Below are 20,449 nucleotides of genomic sequence, written 5' to 3'. Positions count from 1 at the left end.
GCAGCAGGAAGGGCACTATGGGCACGACGGGCCTGTGTTTGTCTTCTTGGTGGCAGCGGGACACCACTTGTGCTTGCCACTTCGCCAGCTTGAACTGCACTTATGGGACTCGCCACGTCACCACATGATACTGCAGTGCTGGATGTATGACCAGGGTGTACTAGGCCGCTGGTGCTTGCCAGTTCACCAGAAGGAATAGCGGCGCTAGTACTGCTCTGCTCCATGTGCAAGAACCTGACCTTGGCAGGGACCACAACTCCGTCGTCAGAGCTATCTGTCATGGAGCCGCTGTCCTCTACAGGATTGTATTCTGAGCCTGAATCTGACAGATGAGTGACTTCCTCTTCACTATCTGTCATGCTCAGAAACGTATAGGCCTCTTCACTAGTGTACCTTCAATTTGCCATTTTGGGCTCTAAATTTACTGGTACACTAGTGAGACTTAGGCAAAAAAGCTCCTGACTGTTAGTGACTGTATCAAAACGCTACCAAAAAAAACTGTTAGCAATCGCAGGGATCAGGCCTGACTCTGCGAACGCTGCAGTTATATGTGTTTAGTGTTTTGTAAGTGACAGTGATCGATCGATACTGCACTTGGGTGGGCTGGGCAGGGCTGGGCCGAGGGGCAAAACGCAGGTGCTAGCAGGTATCTGGGCTGATCCCGCTAACACTGTGTTTATGGGAACCCTAAACTGCTGGGGACATTAGTATAGATCTGATCGGATCAGATATTGATCCGTTCAGATACTATACCACTAAGGGAGGTGTATGCTGCGTGCGTGGGTGTTAGCGGTACTGGCGCTAACCTGACGCTGCCTGGGGCAAAACAGACCTTATCTAACCCTAAAAACATAACTTATATCACCGCCGGGCAATTAGGGGGTTAAACCTTTATTAGGTAAGAAACGGCGGGTGCCCTAAAACTATAATAAACAAACTAACCAGCGTCACCCGTAACAGTTATACGGTAATCACTGGTGAAAGGGTTTACTAGGGGGCAATCAGGGGGTTAAAACCTTTTATTAGGTAGTATATGGGGGTCCCTGTCTCTATAAAACACTGACGGCGAACCTATATACTTACCTCCCTAACTAGCGTCACCTGTGTCACTAATACAGCGATCAGAAAAACGATCGCTTAGTGACACTGGCGACGGGGGGGGGGATCAAGGGGTTAACCTTTAATAGGGGGGTTAGGGGGTATCCTAGACCTAAAAGGGGGCTAATACTAACTGCCCTACCACTTATAACTGTCACAAACTGACACCGATGCAAAAAAAACTGCTATTGGTGTCACTGTGACAGGGGGTACAGGGGGGTTATTGGGGGGGTTGAAAAGTGTGCCTAGTGTGTTCTACTGAAAGTGTAGTGTTGGTGCACTTACTTGATGTCTTCTCTCCTCGGCGCCGGAATGAAAAGACCGGCTCGAGAAGAGATGACATTACTTCCTCTGCCTCTGTTTACATTACAGAGGCAGAGGAATGATTTCATTGGCCGGGAGCAATCGCGAGGGGGTGGCCACAAATGGATGGCCTCCCCCTCACCTCCGATTGCTGGGGGAGAAATACCGACTGCCTCGGGCACTGGGGGGGGGTCCGATCATACCCCCCGCCCGCGGGAGGCAAGTAACGTACCTGTACGTTACTTTGCCTGCCCGTGCCATTCTGCCGACATATATCGTCGTGAGGCGGTCGGCAACTGGTTAAAGGCACACGACCTTTGTGAACGTATCGGTATAAAATTTATGTAGATAAACTTAAAAATGTGGCCATGTCAGCTAAAAAAAGAAGTTGGCTGTGCGTTTCACTGGGAAATTTGAAGAATTTTATACATCAAAACATTCCCATCATATTGCCCCATCAAAACAGCCCCCATCAAAATTGCCCCTATCAAACTGCCCCATCATATTGCCACAGTCATAACTGCCCCATCAAAACTGCCCCATCATATTGCCCCCATCAAAACTGCCCCATCATATTGCCACAGTCATAACTGCCCCATCAAAACTGCCCCATCAAAACTGCCCCATCAAAACTGCCCCATCAAAACTGCCCCATCATATTGCCCCCATCAAAACTGCCCCATCATATTGCCACAGTCATAACTGCCCCATCAAAACTGCCCCATCATATTGCCACCATCAAAACGGCCCCCATCAAAACGGCCCCCTATCAAAACGGCCCCCTATCAAAACGGCCCCCTATCAAAACGGCCCTCATCAAAATTGCCACCATCAAAACTGCCCCAACAAAATGGCCCCCATCAAAATTGCCACCGTCAAAACTGCCCCATCATATTGCCCCATCAAAATGGCCCCCATCAAATTTGCCCCATCATATTGCCACCATCAAAACTGCCCATCATATTGCCACCATCAAAACAGCCCCCATCAAAACAGTCCCATCATATTGCCCCATCAAATTTGCCACATCAAAATGGCCCCACCAAAATTGCCCCTATCAAACTGACCCCATCAAAATTGCCCCATCATATTGCCACAGTCATAACTTCCCCTTAAAAACTGCCCCATCATATTGCCACAACAAAATGACCCCACCAAAATTGCTCTTATCAAAACTGCCCCATCATATTGCCACTATCAAAACTGCCCCCAACAAAATTAGCCCCAACAAAACTACTACCTTTTCTATCCACCATCAAAACTGTCCCATCATATTGCCACCATCAAAACGGCCCCCCATCAAAACTGCCCCATCATATTGCTCCATCAAACTGCCCCCATCAAAATTGCCCCATCATATTGCCACCATAAAAACTGCACCCATCATATTGCCCCATCAAAACAGCCCCCATCAAATTTGCCCCATCATATTGCCACCATCAAAACTGCCCCATCATATTGCCACCATCAAAATGGCCCCCATCAAGATTGCCCCATCATATTGCCACCATCAAAACTGCCCCATCATATTGCCACCAACAAAATTGGCCCCATCAAAACTGCCCCATCATATTGCCACCATCAAAACTGCCCCCATCATATTGCCTCCATCAAAACTGCCCCATCAAAATGGCCCCCATCAAAATTGCCCCCATCATATTGCCCCATCAAATTTGCCCCATCATATTGCCACCATCAAAACTGCCCATCATATTGCCACCATCAAAATAGCCCCCATCAAAACGGTCCCATCATATTGCCCCATCAAATTTGCCACATCAAAATGGCCCCACCAAAATTGCCCCTATCAAACTGCCCCCATCAAAATTGCCCCATCATATTGCCACAGTCATAACTTCCCCTTAAAAACTGCCCCATCATATTGCCACATCAAAATGGCCCCACCAAAATTGCCCCTTTCAAAACTGCCCCCATCAAAACTGCCCCATCATATTGCCACTATCAAAACTGCCCCCAACAAAATTGGCCCCAACAAAACTACTACCTTTTCTATCCACTATCAAAACTGTCCCATCATATTGCCACCATCAAAACGGCCCCCCATCAAAACTGTCCCATCATATTGCTCCATCAAACTGCCCCCATCAAAATTGCCCCATCATTTTGCCCCCAGCAAAACTGCCCCATCATATTGGCACCATAAAAACTGCCCCCATCATATAACCCCATCAAAACAGCCCCCATCAAATTTGCCCCATCATATTGCCACCATCAAGATTGCCCCATCATATTGCCACCATCAAAATGGCCCCCCATCAAGATTGCCCCATCATATTGCCACCATCAAAACTGCCCCATCATATTGCCACCATCAAAACTGCCACCAACAAAATTGGCCCCATCAAAACTGCCCCATCATATTGCCCCCAACAAATTTGGCCCCAACAAAACTGCCTCATCATATTGCCACCATCAAAACGGCCCCCTATCAAACTGCCCCATCATATTGCCCCCATCAAAACTGCCCCCATCAATACTGCCACATCATATTGCCACAGTCATAACTGCCCCATCAAAACTGCCCCATCAAAACTGCCCCATCAAAACTGCCCCATCATATTGCCACCATCAAAACTGCCCCCGTCAAAACTGCCCCCGTCAAAACTGCCCCCGTCAAAACTGCCCCATCATATTGCCACCATCAAAACTGCCCCCATCAAAACTGCCACCATCAAAATTGTCACCATCAAAACTGCCCCCATCAAAACTGCCCCCATCAAAATTGCCACCGTCAAAACTGCCCCCGTCAAAACTGCCCCATCATATTGCCACCATCAAAACTGCCCCCATCAAAACTGCCACCATCAAAATTGTCACCATCAAAACTGCCCCCGTCAAAACTGCCCCCGTCAAAACTGCCCCATCATATTGCCACCATCAAAACTGCCCCCATCAAAACTGCCACCATCAAAATTGTCACCATCAAAACTGCCCCCATCAAAACTGCCCCCGTCAAAACTGCCCCCGTCAAAACTGCCCCATCATATTGCCACCATCAAAACTGCCCCCATCAAAACTGCCACCATCAAAATTGTCACCATCAAAACTGCCCCCGTCAAAACTGCCCCCATCAAAATTGCCACCGTCAAAACTGCCCCCGTCAAAACTGCCCCATCATATTGCCACCATCAAAACTGCCCCCATCAAAATTGTCACCATCAAAACTGCCCCCGTCAAAACTGCCCCCGTCAAAACTGCCCCATCATATTGCCACCATCAAAACTGCCCCCATCAAAACTGCCACCATCAAAATTGTCACCATCAAAACTGCCCCCATCAAAACTGCCCCCGTCAAAACTGCCCCCGTCAAAACTGCCCCCGTCAAAACTGCCCCATCATATTGCCACCATCAAAACTGCCCCCATCAAAACTGCCACCATCAAAATTGTCACCATCAAAACTGCCCCCATCAAAACTGCCCCCATCAAAACTGCCCCATCAAAACTGCCTCATCATATTACCACCATCAAAACTGCCCCCATCAAAACTGCCCCCGTCAAAACTGCCCCCGTCAAAACTGCCCCATCATATTGCCACCATCAAAACTGCCATCAAAACTGCCACCATCAAAATTGTCACCATCAAAACTGCCCCCATCAAAACTGCCCCCATCAAAATTGCCACCGTCAAAACTGCCCCATCAAAACTGCCTCATCATATTGCCACCATCAAAACTGCCTCCATCAAAATTGTCACCATCAAAACTGCCCCCATCAAAACTGCCCCCATCAAAATTGCCACCGTCAAAACTGCCTCATCATATTACCACCATCAAAACTGCCCCCATCAAAACTTCCCCCATCAAAACTGCCCCCGTCAAAACTGCCCCCGTCAAAACTGCCCCATCATATTGCCACCATCAAAACTGCCCCCATCAAAATTGTCACCATCAAAACTGCCCCCATCAAAACTGCCCCCATCAAAATTGCCACCGTCAAAACTGCCCCATCAAAACTGCCTCATCATATTGCCACCATCAAAACTGCCTCCATCAAAACTGCCCCCATCAAAACTGCCCCATCATATTGCCACCATCAAAACTGCCCCCATCATATTGCCCCCATCAAACTGCCCCATCAAAATTGCCCCAAAATGGCCATCAAAATTGCCACCGTCAAAACTGCCTCATCATATTGCCACCATCAAAACTGCCTCCATCAAAACTGCCCCCATCAAAACTGCCCCATCATATTGCCACCATCAAAACTGCCCCCATCATATTGCCCCCATCAAACTGCCCCATCAAAATTGCCCCAAAATGGCCATCAAAATTGCCACCGTCAAAACTGCCCCATCATATTGCCACCATCAAAACTGCCCCCGTCAAAATTGCCACTGTCAAAACTGCCCCATCATATTGCCTCCATCAAAACTGCCTCCATCAAAACTGCCCCCATCATATTGCCACCATCAAAACTGCCCCCATCATATTGCCCCATCAAAACTGCCCCATCAAAACGGCCCCCATCAAATTTGCCCCATCATATTGCCACCATCAAAACTGCCCATCATATTGCCACCATCAAAACAGCCCCCATCAAAAACGGCCCCATCATATTGCCACCATCAAAACTGCCCCCATCAAAATGGCCCCCATCATATTGCCACCATCAAAACTGCCCCCATCATATTGCCCCATCAAAACTGCCCCATCAAATTTGCCCCATCATATTGCCACCATCAAAACTGCCCATCATATTGCCACCATCAAAACAGCCCCCATCAAAAACGGCCCCATCATATTGCCCCATCAAAACGGCCCCCATCAAAGTTGCCACATCAAAACTGCCCCATCATATTGCCACCATCAAAACTGCCCCATCAAAATTGCCCCTATCAAACTGCCCCCATCAAAATTGCCCCATCATATTGCCACAGTCATAACTTCCCCTTAAAAACTGCCCCATCATATTGCCACTATCAAAACTGCCCCATCAAAATGGCCCCCATCAAAACTGCCCCATCATATTGCCACTATCAAAACTGCCCCATCATATTGCCACCATCAAAATGGCCCCCATCATATTGCCCCATTAAACTGCCCCCATCAAAATTGCCCCATCATATTGCCACCATAAAAACTGCCCCATCATATTGCCCCCAGCAAAACTGCCCCATCATATTGCCACCATAAAAACTGCCCCATCATATTGCCCCATCAAAACAGCCCCCATCAAATTTGCCCCATCATATTGCCACCATCAAAACTGCCCCATCATATTGCCACCATGAAAATGGCCCCCATCAAACTGCTCCAACCAAAACTGCCCCATCATATTGCCCCCATCAAAACTGCCCCATCATATTGCCACCATCAAAACGGCCCCCATCAAGATTGCCCCATCATATTGCCACCATCAAAACTGCCCCATCATATTGCCACCATCAAAACTGCCCCCAACAAAATTGGCCCCATCAAAACTGCCCCATCATATTGCGACCATCAAAACTGCCCCCAACAAAATTGGCCCCAACAAAACTGCCTCATCATATTGCCACCATCAAAACGGCCCCCATCAAATTGCCCCATCAAAACGGCCCCCCTCAAAAGGGCCCCATCATATTGCCCCCATCAAAACTGCCCCATCATATTGCCCCCATCAAATTTTCCCCATCATATTGTCACCATCAAAACTGCCCCATCAGAATTGCCCCATCAAAACTGCCTCATCATATTCCTCTATTATAAATCAGTACATGGTGTGTCTGTGCTGTCCCCCGGGCAGTTATGCAGAGCCAAAAAACGTACAGAATAATAGAACTGAAATGAATAAAAAAACAAATAACTGCTAATAATAGAATAAAATAGAAGGAATATACTATATAGCCATCTTCTGAAATTCAAATTTAGAATAGAATGAATTCCAATTTTGAAGAGAATGAATTTGAATAGAAAAGATTACAATAGAATAAAATAACAGAATAGAATAGAAAAGAAAAACAATAGAATAAAATCTAATATAATATATAACCATTTTCTGAAATTTGAATTTCAAATGAATGAATTCCAATTTCGAACAGAATAAATTTGAATAGAAAAGATAATAGAATAGAAAATAGAATATAGAAACAATAGAACAGAATAGAATAAAATAGAACAACATTTAAATTAAATGTTATTCTAATCTATAATTTTTTTTTCTATTCTATTCTATTCTATTCTATTCTTTTCTATGTATTCTACATTTGAATTCAAATTCATTCTATTCGAAATGCGAGTTTCAGAAGATAGCTATATATTTATTATATTCTTTATATTTTATTGTATTGTTTTTCTATTCAATTGCTTTCTCATATTTTCTATTCAAATTCATTCTATTCTAAATTCAAATTTTAGAAGACGATTATATATTCTTTCTATATTATTCTATTCTGTTCTATTTTTTCTCTATTCTATTCTTTTCTATTTTCTTTTCTCTTATTTTCCATTCTATTATTCTAGATTTCGTCGTTTTGGATTATATTCTAATCTGTTCTATTCAAATTCATTCTATTTTATTCTATTGCTTTTCTATTATATCTTCTTATTTTCTATTCTATCCTTTACTATTATTTTGGTTTCCATTGTTTTGGATTCTATTCTAATATATCCAAATTTGAATTTGAATTTATACTATTCGAAAATTGAATTTTGGAAGACGGTTATATTCTATTTTATTTTATTATATTCTATTAAATACTATTATTTTATTTTTATTCTATTGCTTTATTATTTTGTATTCTATTTAAATTGTTTTCTTTTAGAAAATCAATTTCTATTTTTTTTTTAATTTGATTTTGGTTCAAATTTTGTCCGCTTTTTTAAATTTTAATTGTTGTTTCGGATTAGTTTAAATTCGTTACTATTGTAATTCGGCAATTCGGATGCATCTGAATATCTGAATAATGAAAATGTGTAGATATAACATATATGATGTATATAGTGTAGTGTGTATATACGGTGTGGAGATATAACATATATGATGTATATAGTGTGGTGTGTATATACGTTGTGTAGATATAACATATATGATGTATATAGTGTAGTGTGTATATACCGTGTGTAGATATAACATATATGATGTATATAGTGTAGTGTGTATATACCGTGTGTAGATATAACATATATGATGTATATAGTGTAGTGTGTATATACCGTGTGTAGATATAACATATATGATGTATATAGTGTAGTGTGTATATACGGTGTGTAGATATAACATATATGATGTATATAGTGTAGTCACCTCTCTTCTCCAGATCTTCTCTCCCATTGTTGATGTGTTTCTGTAGGAACTCTATACATTCATTCTCCAGATAATTCTTCTCTCTCTCCCCCACTCTCTCCTCCGGACTGTTCCATCTCTGTGTGGTGATCTGAGCCTCATTCATGGTCGGGATAAAGATCCCTCTCTGTGTGTCCAGAGACATGAATTCTCTCCCATCATATCCGAACTGCTGATACCCCTCAGTGGTGCCGTCATCTCTCAGCTCACAGCCGTACATCCACTGTACAATATGGATCCCTGCAGAGAGAAGAGGAAGATGTGACCCGGGATCAGAGGAAGTGATATGTGTAATATGTGATGATGGAGGAGGTGATGGTATAGGGAGGAGATATGTACAGGGATAGATGTGTGTATACAGAGTGTACATATACAGCACAGATCTCCTTATAATGACACGGCCAGTACTACAGATATATATCCTCCACTATGGCAGAAATCTCTGATACACATCCTCAGTATGGAGGAAGAAGATCATCGGATCCTAGTGACACCCCAGAATGTTCTACAGAGGGGTCACCGACTCATCCCTCCACTGAGGAGATGACACTCATCACTGATTGGCTGTCCTGACCCCACAAACATTTCTATTCACAAATCAGGTGAGACATCTTCAGATCTTCATCTGACTGGCTGCAGTTTCCCTCCATTTCCTAACAGCCAATCACACACTGTGTAGATGACCCCTCCCCCAGTGATGGTGACACGGGATTGGTGGATTATGGAATAATTACAATATCTTCCCTCATCATGGCTGCAGATTGTACAGAGAGATCATGTCACAGGAAATCTCCTCAATAATGACCTCCAGATGTCCCCTGAGAGACAATACACGGCCATTGTACACCTTCCTCATCCATCTACTACTATTCATACATAGAAGCACCGAGAGGGGTCACACCCACCATCATCCCAATCAGAGGTCTCTGGGACCCTCAGAATCTGACATTCCCCCTCCCTGGTATTGGATGATCTGTATGTACCTACCCACAATGCATTGCTCTGTACATCCCACCCATAGGTCAGGTGAGAGGAGCGATGTGTCTTCTCCATCTATGTCACATTACAATTACAATATGGATTTATCTCTGGCTGCTTCACACTTGTGTGACATGAAAGTCTCATCATTTCCAACATGACTTTGCTGTACAACTTCCCTGCGACTTCCCCTGATAAGAAGCATTCCTGTGCGACTCGGGTGGGTCAGGGTTTGGTGTTTTTACCCCCCACCTCTCCTCCTTGGTCATTCTTGCTGCCTAAAATCTTCCCCCCAATCACATCCCAGTCACCCCTCAGTGTAGGTGAAATGGATCTTCCCACTCACACTGTTTTGTACATTTTTCAGCTGTAAATGGGCGTGGCACATCGGACATCCCAATCACTGGAGTGGGCTCCCCTCCCCCAACAAATGTCACAAAGTATCTCCAGAACATTGTCAATCGTGAAGTGTCACATTGTTTTCAGTGTATATTTTGGCAAATTTGTAGAACATTTTGTCACATAACAAATCACACATCTGATAACCGTGATTGGGGGGGTCAGTAACAATTAGGCTGCATTTACATCTGCATGAAACTCACACACAAAAACGCATGACTTACCGCACATTTCAGAAACTGCCATAAAGACAAGACAAGTGTGATGTGCGTTTCTGAAACATGCGCAAAGTGAGTGTATTTTGTGCTAGTTGTCGCACGTTTGGAAACGCACAAATGTAAACGCAGCCTAAATGGTAATGCAAGCATGACGCACATCGCTGTGCATTTTTAAACTGGATGGCAAAGTGTGCTTTTTCTTACAGGTTGCCATGTGTTTGGAAAAGGCGTAGATGTGAATGAATGGTAACACATGTAAGACGCATGTTGCCATGCGTTTGAGACACACAACAAAGTGCACATTTTCATTGTAGGTTGTCATGTGTTTGGAAATGTTCAGAAATGCAGAGATGTGAATGCAGCCTAAATTGTTCCACAAGCGGGACACACATTATTGCACATTTTCAAAATGCACGGCAAACAAATCATGCGTTTTCTTGTGGGTTGTCATGCGTTCAAAAATGCGCAGATAAAAGCACAGCCTAAATGGTAACACAAGTGTGATGCACATTGTTGTGTTTTCTAAATACATGGCAAAGTGTGCATTTTCTTGTGGTTGCCATGCGTTTGGAAATGCACAGATACAAATGGTAATGGAAGCATGATGTGCGTTGTGGTGCATTTTCATACTTGCGGGTCGCCGTTCATTCAGAAAAACACAGATGTGAATGAATGGTAATGCAGACACAACGCATGTTTTCACAATGCTGGGCAAAGCGTGTGATTTCTGTATAGGTTGTCACACAAAAGGGAAACACACAGATGAGAACGCAGCCTAAATGGTAACACAAGCTTGAGGTGCGTTTCCATGCGTTTTTGATACGCACAGCAAAGTGTGTATTTTCTGTGCTCGTTATTTGCTGCTTAGAAACGCACAGATACAAACGCAGCCTAAATGCCGATACAAGCACAACATGTATTTCTGTGTGTTTTTGAAATGCACAGCAAAGCACATGTTTTCTGTGTGAGTTGTCACACTTTCGGAAACAAGCAGATGTAAACGCATGTGTTTTGTAAATGTGCAGCAACGCACATGTGTTCCTATTCAGGCTGCGTTTGGATCTGCACATTTCTGAATGTACAACAACCGGCACAGAAAATGTGGTTTACAAGTTATGTTGTGATCACATCTGTACATGTCTTAATGTGCGTTGTGTGTTTTCTGTGCGGGTTGCCATGCATTTGGGAACGCACAGATGTGAACGCAGCCTAAATGGCAAAGCAATGCCTGCCGGGTGTTTACTAATCATGTGGCAAAGTGCGTGTTCTGTGCAGATTACCACACATTCAGAAATACACAGATGGGAAATGAAACTCAATGGTGGTTGTCAGATGTGCGTTCTGCTGTGTGCAAAACACGCTACAAATGCACCCAAATGTGTGACGCTGTGCGACCAGAAAGGTTCCTGAGCTACCTTGAGGTGTTTGTTGTGTATAGGGCTGTCCATTCAAGTAAATGGGCTGCCATATGTGTGATGTGCGTTTAGGAGTGAAAAAAGCACAAGAAATGTGAGCAGGAACATGCGTTTCTATTACACTGAGGTGTGAATGGGATGTGATGGGGGGATGGTATTGGGCAGTGAGGATGACCAGGGAGGAGAGGTGAGGGGGAAATAAAGGATCCTATAAAGTGACATTCTTATCTATAGTGATGAGACTTCTGGGAGATAACATAGAAGTCTATGGGGACAAGTCACACTGAAAGTCATACAAAAGTAGAGCAGGAATGAGTTTCTTTGTTGCTGTGACTTGAGTCGTGGAAATGAAAACGCACTGATTGAAATACATGGGATGTAACTTTGAAGTCCCAAGTCACATGACAAATCACATTGGTGAGATCCGGGGCTTAGAGTGTGTGGCCCCTGAGAGCCAGGCTGATAAGGCCCTGATATGTACTGGCCCCTCATCATACCTTCATCTAATTAAAGTCTATGTATAGAGGAAGAGGTTTTAGTTGTTAGATGGAGTAGGGAAGGATTACACCCCATTAGGTTATATTTGCTGTCTCAGTATTCAGAATATTTCTCCTCACTTTCTGATAATTTTCACCAAGACAAATCCAGATGAGAAGAGAAACAGATCACACCTGTTATTCCACCAATCAGCTTGTTTTACCCCCTAACTGTCATCATGATGATCCTGTACTCCATTACATCTGTATGGCTGTCAGAGGGTTCAAATAAGACCCACAACCTGTACAGAGAGAAATCTGCTCCCCCATTGCTGACATTCTCATAGAACTGATGACTGTCTGACTATTTTTGTACTAATACTTTGATTCCCTCACATGGGAAAAGCATGCAGCAAGTGAAGTCAGAGAGAAGACTAAAGTGGATGTCAGACAAAAAGTTTTCTTTCCAGTTTTGGAGAGAGTGGGGGAAGGATTACACCCCCTGCAGAGTTTTTATTGCTCCCCGGGGCTCCATTAGAGAGAATTAGGATCATTTCCTGTCCTGCTGACAACATTTCACCAAACAGGAAGTGAGAAAAACTACAACTGGGACAGACAGAATTAAAAAGCTGACATGAGTTCTAGTCTTCCTCTACTCTATTACATACAATCAGACTTATTTCTAACTGTGTTGCTGTTGGAGATTTCCCCCAACTTTCTGTTTGGTAAAATGTAGTCAGTAGGACAGGAAGTGAGTGTAAAAACCTGGCAGGGGTACTTACCTTTCCCCACTTTATTCAAAACTAAGAGAAACAGTTTTGAGCAGACATCCACTTTATTCTATCTGCTTGTTCTGGGGTCATGACCCCAAATCTATGGAAAGTAATGAATCCGTATGACAGGCCGGCAGATAGGAGCCGAGTATTAGAGATCAGCTATGGTGTCCTCCATATCTCTCTCACTCCAGGTTTCCTAGAAGAAGTAGTTGTGTATATTTTATAGGTGAGGAGATAATTCTGATCAGATGAGGGAGGAATTTATTGATCAAGCTGTGATCTTCTATAAATCTGTCCATAGAATGTCTCATCTCTCCGGGGTTTGCCCCCCTCCCCCCCCCCCCTGTATCCTGTCTGCAGAGTTTGTATTCCGTGTAATAAAGAAATAGAAATGTAAGAAATTCTCTCACCTCCAGTCTGATTGAATCGGCTCATCGCTGTCTGTACATCGTGCTTGGAAACAGCCTCATTGCCCTGATTTATTTGTGTGTTATAATCCCAGTAATCAGATCCCAGTTTCTTCATCCACTCAGTCTTGGGAAGAAGCTGACGGGTGTCACTGTTATAATTTGTTATCTCCTGATCATCAACATATCCGACTGCAGAGTACACAGGAAGTCCGGATCCCGGAGAGGAGACTCCAGTTTCATAATACCGCATAGAGTGACTGTCTGATAGAGAGATACAGAGTGTTATATATACATCCTGTACACATCACAGTATAATGTATATAATGATTACATACAGAGTGTTATATATACATCCTGTACACATCACAGTATAATGTATATAATGATTACATACAGAGTGTTATATATACATCCTGTACACATCACAGTATAATGTATATAATGATTACATACAGAGTGTTATATATACATCCTGTACACATCACAGTATAATGTATATAATGATTACATACAAGTCTCATCACTGACCCCGATCACTGCCGGAATAAGAAGATCACATCATGTCTATTCAGTGTGAAGAGAACAATGTAGTGAAATAATCCCTCCAATGTGATAAAGATGATCTGAATTTACTATTATTAGTAGAACAATCCCATCTATGAACTGTCATTCCAATCTTTTATCTCTGATCTCCACTCACCATAATGTATGATGTAATGACAGCCAGTCCTGTCCCTCTATAATACCATGGGGGGGGAGGGGGAGGTGGGATTAGGACTTGTAGTGTCACAATGATGTATGAAAGTAATATTGGCAGCATTGCAGATTTATTATAACTGTTGTAGAGGGAATCAGATACTCAGTGATTTATGAAAGCAAATAAAGAGCAGATATAAATCCTTACAGTACATCGCATTGTGTGCCCTGTGAGTGTGCAGATGGTTGTGCCTATAGAGCTTGCAATCTGTCATGAATTCACACCCCAACGGCGACTAACTAACCGCGACGTGCGTTCCGTGACCGGGGTATATGAGGAACTAAGGGAATAAGGGGGAACTTATACTGCGCATGTAAGACTGGCTGCGGTACTTTCACAGCCTGCACTACCTTTGGCCACCACTAGAGGGAGACTCCACTCCAATCCAGCTAGCTGACCACACACAGGCAGATACGAATCTTACATACAATCTGGTGCACTCTAAGGGTTGGGGAGCAGTCTAGCAATTACTACACACTTCTAGGATTCCTCCAGCTATCCTGCAAGCTTGAACCCCGGTGTTAATCACTCTTCCCACTGTCCCCACACCCACACACCAGACACACAATAAACGATAGCCTGCCACAACCCAACAGTTTGTCCGCAGACTGGTCTGCTGAGCCACCACACACACAGATCTCTGTCTGGCAGATCTGTTAGCTTACAATCTGCATGCAATCTGCCAACACACAGAGCAATTGCATACCGATTGGCATGTAAATTAAACCGAGTACTTAAGCACTAGAATACAACAACCTCTCCAGAGATATGAGTCCTAGCTTAGTACACAGAAGTCACTTATTAATTTTATCATTTAATAATAATTAACCACTTCAGCCCCGGAAGAATTGGCCCCTCAATGACCAGAGGACTTTTTATAATTTGGCACTGCGCTGCTTTAACTGGTAATTGTGCGGTCATACAATACTGTACCCAAACTAAATTTGTGTCCTTTTTTTCTTTTGATGGTATTTGATTGCCTCTGCGATTTTTATTTTTTTGCGATATAAAACGGAAAAAACCTAATATTTTGAAAAAAAAAATATTTTCAACTTTTTGTTCTAAAAACTAAATTTTAGTCATACATTTAGGCCAAAATGTATTCAGCCACATGTCTTTGGTAAAAAAAAAAAAAAATCAATAAACGTATATTTATTGGTTTGCGCAAAAGTTATAGCTTCTACAAACTAGGGTACATTTGAAATTTTTGATTTCACTTCCTCACTACCTATCACAGTTTGGGAGGCCATGAAATGCCCAGATAGCTCAACCCCCCAAATGACCCCATTTTGGAAAGTAGACACCCCAAGATTTTTGCTGAGAGGCATGTTGAGCCCATGGAATATTTTATATTTTGCCACAAGTTTCGGGAAAATTCCAAATTTTTTTTCCACAAAGTTGTCACTAAATTATATATTGTTTAAACATGACATGGTTATATGTGGAATTACCCCCCAAAATACATTCTGTTGCTCCTCCTGAGTACGGGGATACCACATGTGTGAGACTTTTTGGCAGTCTAGCCGTGTCCTCGGTGTCCTCTTGTCCTGATCAGATTCATTACACACACCGCACTGCCAAATAGAATTGTTTTTTTCTACTCCCTATCTCTGAGGTATCATTTAATTTGGGTGCTAATATAATACTAGGCTCTATTTACCCATTTTCTCCTTCCCTTATACAAGTTATTTTAATTATTTATTGTTACCCACTCACTTCCCAATCTCCCACTATGTAGGCTTTATCATGTTTACTAGCTAATCACCAATCCCTCATCCTCATTGTCACTACTAGACACTCCTTTACTATGATATCTTTCATAATTTGTCACCATTTCTTCCATTACATGTCAATTATTAGACAATTATCTATTTCATTTCAGATTACTATCACGTGCTTTGCTCTTGATGAGCGGTAATACCAAATCACGAAATGCGTCAAGCTAATTGAAGCCGTGTGCGGATTTACATATTATACTTTATAGATTTTATATCTAATTTGTGGTATAGGATTGAGATACCATACCCAGGGTCTCTTCCCTATCACATTTGGAGGTTATCCCCATCATTGTAAATACTGTTCAGATATGTAAGCAATCAACATAACATGTGTGTATAGATGAAATTATGGGTTATACTACCACTATTAATTATTGCTTTTACCTTATCAATTAAGGTCCTATTGTGTCTTAATAAACAATTATTTTTATACTGTTGATGGTTGGTTGTCCCTGAGACTGTGTACTTTATACATGCATAGGTGTATTTGAGATCCTATCCAGGGGTTACATTACTATCTTACTTATTATGGTCCTACTGTGTATGTATGTATGTATGTATGTATGTATGTATGTATGTATGTATATATATATATATATATATATATATATATAAAAGCAATTTTACTATTTGATAGCTGGTTGTCCCTCAGACTGCATGCTTCATATAAAGTCCCATTTTTTTCCCACAGTTCTTTCCCCTCCCATGTTATTCCCTTTTTGGCAGTCTAACCGTGTACAGGACCCCGAAAACCAATCACCGCCTTCGGGCTTTCTAAGGGTGTAACATTTTGATTTCACTCCTCACTGCCTATCACAGTTTCGGAGGCCATGAAATGCCCAGCTAGCACCAAAGACACCCCAAGCTATCTGCTGAGAGGTATGTTGAGTATTTTACAGATCTCGCTTTTTATCACAAAGTTTTGAAAATTGAAAAAATAAAATACATTTTTCTTTTCTTTCTTCATTTTCAAGAACAAATGAGAGCTGCAAAATACTCACCATGCCTCTCAGCAAATACCTTGGGGTGTCTACTTTCCAAAATGGGGTCATTTGGGGGGTTTTGTGCTATCTGTACATTTCAGGGCCTCTGAAACTGTGATAAGTAGTGAGGAAGTGAAATCACAATTTTACGCCTTGAGAAATCCTGAAGGCAGTGATTGGTTTTCGGGGTCCCGTACGCGGCTAGGCTCCCAAAAAGTCTCACATGTGGTATCCCCGTACTCAGTAGAAGCAGCAGAATGTATTTTGGGGTGTAATTCCACATACAGGGTTTCCCCGAAAATAAGACCTAGCGTTATTTGCCAGGAGGGCTGCAATATAAGCCCTACCCCGAAAATAAGCCCTAGTTTAAAATGTTTGTAACATCCTATAATCCCCTCTATTACAGTAGTATATAATGTACAATGTGTGTGTTTTCTGTAATATGATTGCGGGGAAGAGAGCTCTGGCGGGTCACAGAAGCACAGTACGGCGCTATAACAAAGGTATTTGGTACAATTATATTACAGAAACACACACATTGTACATTATATACTACTGTAATGCCCCATACACACGGTCGGATTTTCCGACAGAAAATGTGTGATAGGACCTTGTTGTCGGAAATTCTGATCATGTGTGGGCTCCATCACACATTTTCCATCGGAATTTCCGACACACAAAGTTTGAGAGCAGGCTATAAAATTTTCCGACAACAAAATCTGATCCTTTAAATTTCAATCGTGTGTACACAAATTGGACGCACAAAGTGCCGCGCATGCTCAGAATAAATAAAGAGATGAAAGCTATTGGCTACTGCCCCTTTTTTAGTCCAGATGTACGTGTTTTACGTCACCGCGTTCAGAACGATCGGATTCTCCGACAACTTTGTGTGACCGTGTGTATGCAAGACAAGTTTGAGCCAACATCCGTCGGAAAAAATCCTAGGATTTTGTTGTCGGAATGTCCGATCAATGTCCAACCGTGTGTAAAGGGCATTAGAGTGTGGATTATAAAATTTTACAAGCATTTTAACTCCGTTCACACTGGGGATTCCTGTCAGGCAGGGGGAGAGAGGGGGAGAGAAGACAGCACATTACATGGTAAGACCTACCCTGAAAATAAGCCCTACTGTGTCTTTTGTTGCCAAAATTAATATAAGACCCGGGCTTATTTTCGGGGAAACACAGTATAACCATGCCATGTTTGAACAATATATCATTTAGTGACAACTTTATGTAAAAAAAATAAAATAAAATTATAATTTTCCCGAATCTTGTGGCAAAATATAAAATATTCCATGGACTCAAAATGCCTCTCAGCAAATAGCTTGAAGTGTCTTCTTTCCAAAATTGGGTCATTTGGGGGGTTGTGCCATCTTGGCACTTTATGGCCTCCAAAACTGTGATAGGCAGTGAAGAGTGAAATCACCATTTTACTCCTTTAGAAAACCTGAAGGCGGTGATTGGTTTTCGGGGTCCCGTACGCGGCTAGGCTCCCAAAAAGTCTCACACATGTGGTATCCCTGTACTCAGGAGAAGCAGCCAAATGTATTTTAGGTTGTAATTCCACATATTCCCATGGCATGTTTGAGCAATATATCATTTAGTGACAACTTTGTGCAAAAAAAAAGTTTGCCATTTTCCCGAAACTTATGGCAAAATATAAAATATTCCATGGACTCGACATGCCTCTCAGCAAATAGCTTGGGGTGTCTACTTTCCAAAATGGGGTCATTTGGGGGGGTTTTGAACTGTCCTGGCATTTTATGCGCAACATTTAGAAGCTTATGTCACCCATCACCCACTCTTCTAACCACTTGAAGACAAAGCCCTTTCTGACACGATTTGTTTACATGAAAAAAATATTTTTTCTTTCCTAGAAAATTACTTTGAACCCCCAAACATCATATATTTTTTTAAAGCAAAGGCCCTACAGATTAAAATGGTGGGTGTTGTATTTTTTTTTTCACACAGTATATGCGCAGCGATTTTTCAAATGGAACTTTTGGGGAAAAAACACTTTTTTAAATTGTAATGCACTAAAACACACTATATTACCCACATGTTTGATGAAATAAAAAAGATGATCTTAGGCCGAGTACATGGATACCAAACATGACATGCTTTAAAATTGCACACAAACATGCGGCGGCGACAAACTACATACATTTTAAAAGTCTTTAAAATCCTTTACAGGTTACCACTTTAGATTTAGAGAGGAGGTCTACTGCTAAAATTACTGCCCTCAATCTGACCTTCGTGGTGATACCTCACATGCATGGTGCAATTGCTGTTTACATATTACACCAGACCGACGCATGCGTGAGCCTTTGCGCGTGCGCAGGGGGGGACAGGGGTGCTTTTTTATTTTATTTTTAAACTGTTCCTTTCATTTTTTCTTTCTAATCATTTTTATTGTTATCTCAGGGAATGTAAATATCCCCTATGATAGCAATAGGTAGTGACAGGTACTCTTTTTTTAAAAAAAACAAATGGGTCTATTAGACCCTAGATCTCATCTGCCCTCAAAGCATCTGACCACACCAATATTGATGCTTAGATATGTGAAAAAATAAAAAAAATACTCTGATAGAGAAGTAGTTAAACACAGTCTGTGTACCCACAGAGAGATTTATGTTCTCTTCCTGCTCTGTGTGACACCCATTATCTGGACAGGAAGTAAGAGAAAATCTCTCTCATAGCACAAAGAGTAAGAAAATGCTGCCAGATGTCCTAATCCTTCCCTAATCTATCCAAAACTGAAATAGAAAAAGTTATCAAACAGAATTGAGTTTTAAAGAATATCTAGAGCCAAAACATGTTTTATTTTTAAGTAGTTGTGATGATACTATATGTTCAGTTTTACTAACACATGTCAAAGTTACAAAAAGGCATTAAGGGGTTAATATCACCCTAAATATTTATAATTTAGATCACACAGATGAGACTGAACACAGCGCCCCCTCCAGGATGAGATCTATAAGAGGAAATAGGTGTGATGAGTGAGAAGGTGAAATGTATTGTCAGCTGATACATTGTAATGTCTTCTGACCCCCTGACCTCTCCGTCCATCATCAGCTCCGTACACAAGATCAATAAATATCCTTCAGAGCCTGGAGAGCCGGATTGTCATCTTCACCCAGACAGGACATGGTTGTCACTTCCACAATACTTCTACCTTTATCACTAAACATTGATTTCTACCATTCTATACAACACTTGGAGGAAATCCCCCCCCCACTGACAAGATGTCATCTATATTGTCCTCTACTTACCACACTCCACCCCTGACACCCCCAGAATAATCAGGATGAGGGGGATCATCATCTTCATCCTCCCCACTGTCATCTATAGAGAGACCCCAAAACACGACAACCTTCCACTTCACCCAGATCAGGACAGTCTGTGTACAGGAAGGCGGAGCTCTGTGCTGATTGGAGGAGGCTTCCTCTCTCTCCAATAGGAAAATCAGGAGATGGAGGATCAGCAGTTACCGGGCAGAATAGCATTATGAACGTTGGAAATGAGAAGCCACAATGTGAAAGTGAAAGCTGCAGACATTCCACCAATAGA

The 20,449-nt window shown here is 42.2% G+C and overlaps 1 protein-coding gene across 2 annotated transcripts in view; it reads right to left on the bottom strand.

The window, feature by feature from the left end:
• Positions 1–20,449, bottom strand: part of LOC141107494 (class I histocompatibility antigen, F10 alpha chain-like) — a 109,226-nt gene that overhangs the window by 65,274 nt on the left and 23,503 nt on the right. Inside the window, exons 1-3 of one of the 2 annotated variants that reach the window (XM_073598263.1) lie at positions 20,152–20,330; positions 13,360–13,620; positions 8,649–8,927 (exon numbers count right to left, since the gene is read on the bottom strand). In XM_073598263.1, the coding sequence (XP_073454364.1) occupies positions 8,649–8,927; positions 13,360–13,620; positions 20,152–20,224 (613 nt within the window). In that variant the 5' untranslated portion in view covers positions 20,225–20,330. Of the gene's footprint in view, positions 1–8,648; positions 8,928–13,359; positions 13,621–20,151; positions 20,331–20,449 lie in introns of those variants that run through there. The other variant, XM_073598264.1, reaches the window with a different exon arrangement.

The sequence above is a fragment of the Aquarana catesbeiana genome, linkage group LG09 (genome assembly GCF_042186555.1).
Source record: "Aquarana catesbeiana isolate 2022-GZ linkage group LG09, ASM4218655v1, whole genome shotgun sequence".
NCBI lineage: Eukaryota > Metazoa > Chordata > Amphibia > Anura > Ranidae > Aquarana > Aquarana catesbeiana.
The sequence above is the reverse complement of the archived record's forward strand: the minus strand, read 5'-3'. Positions and strand labels throughout refer to the sequence as shown.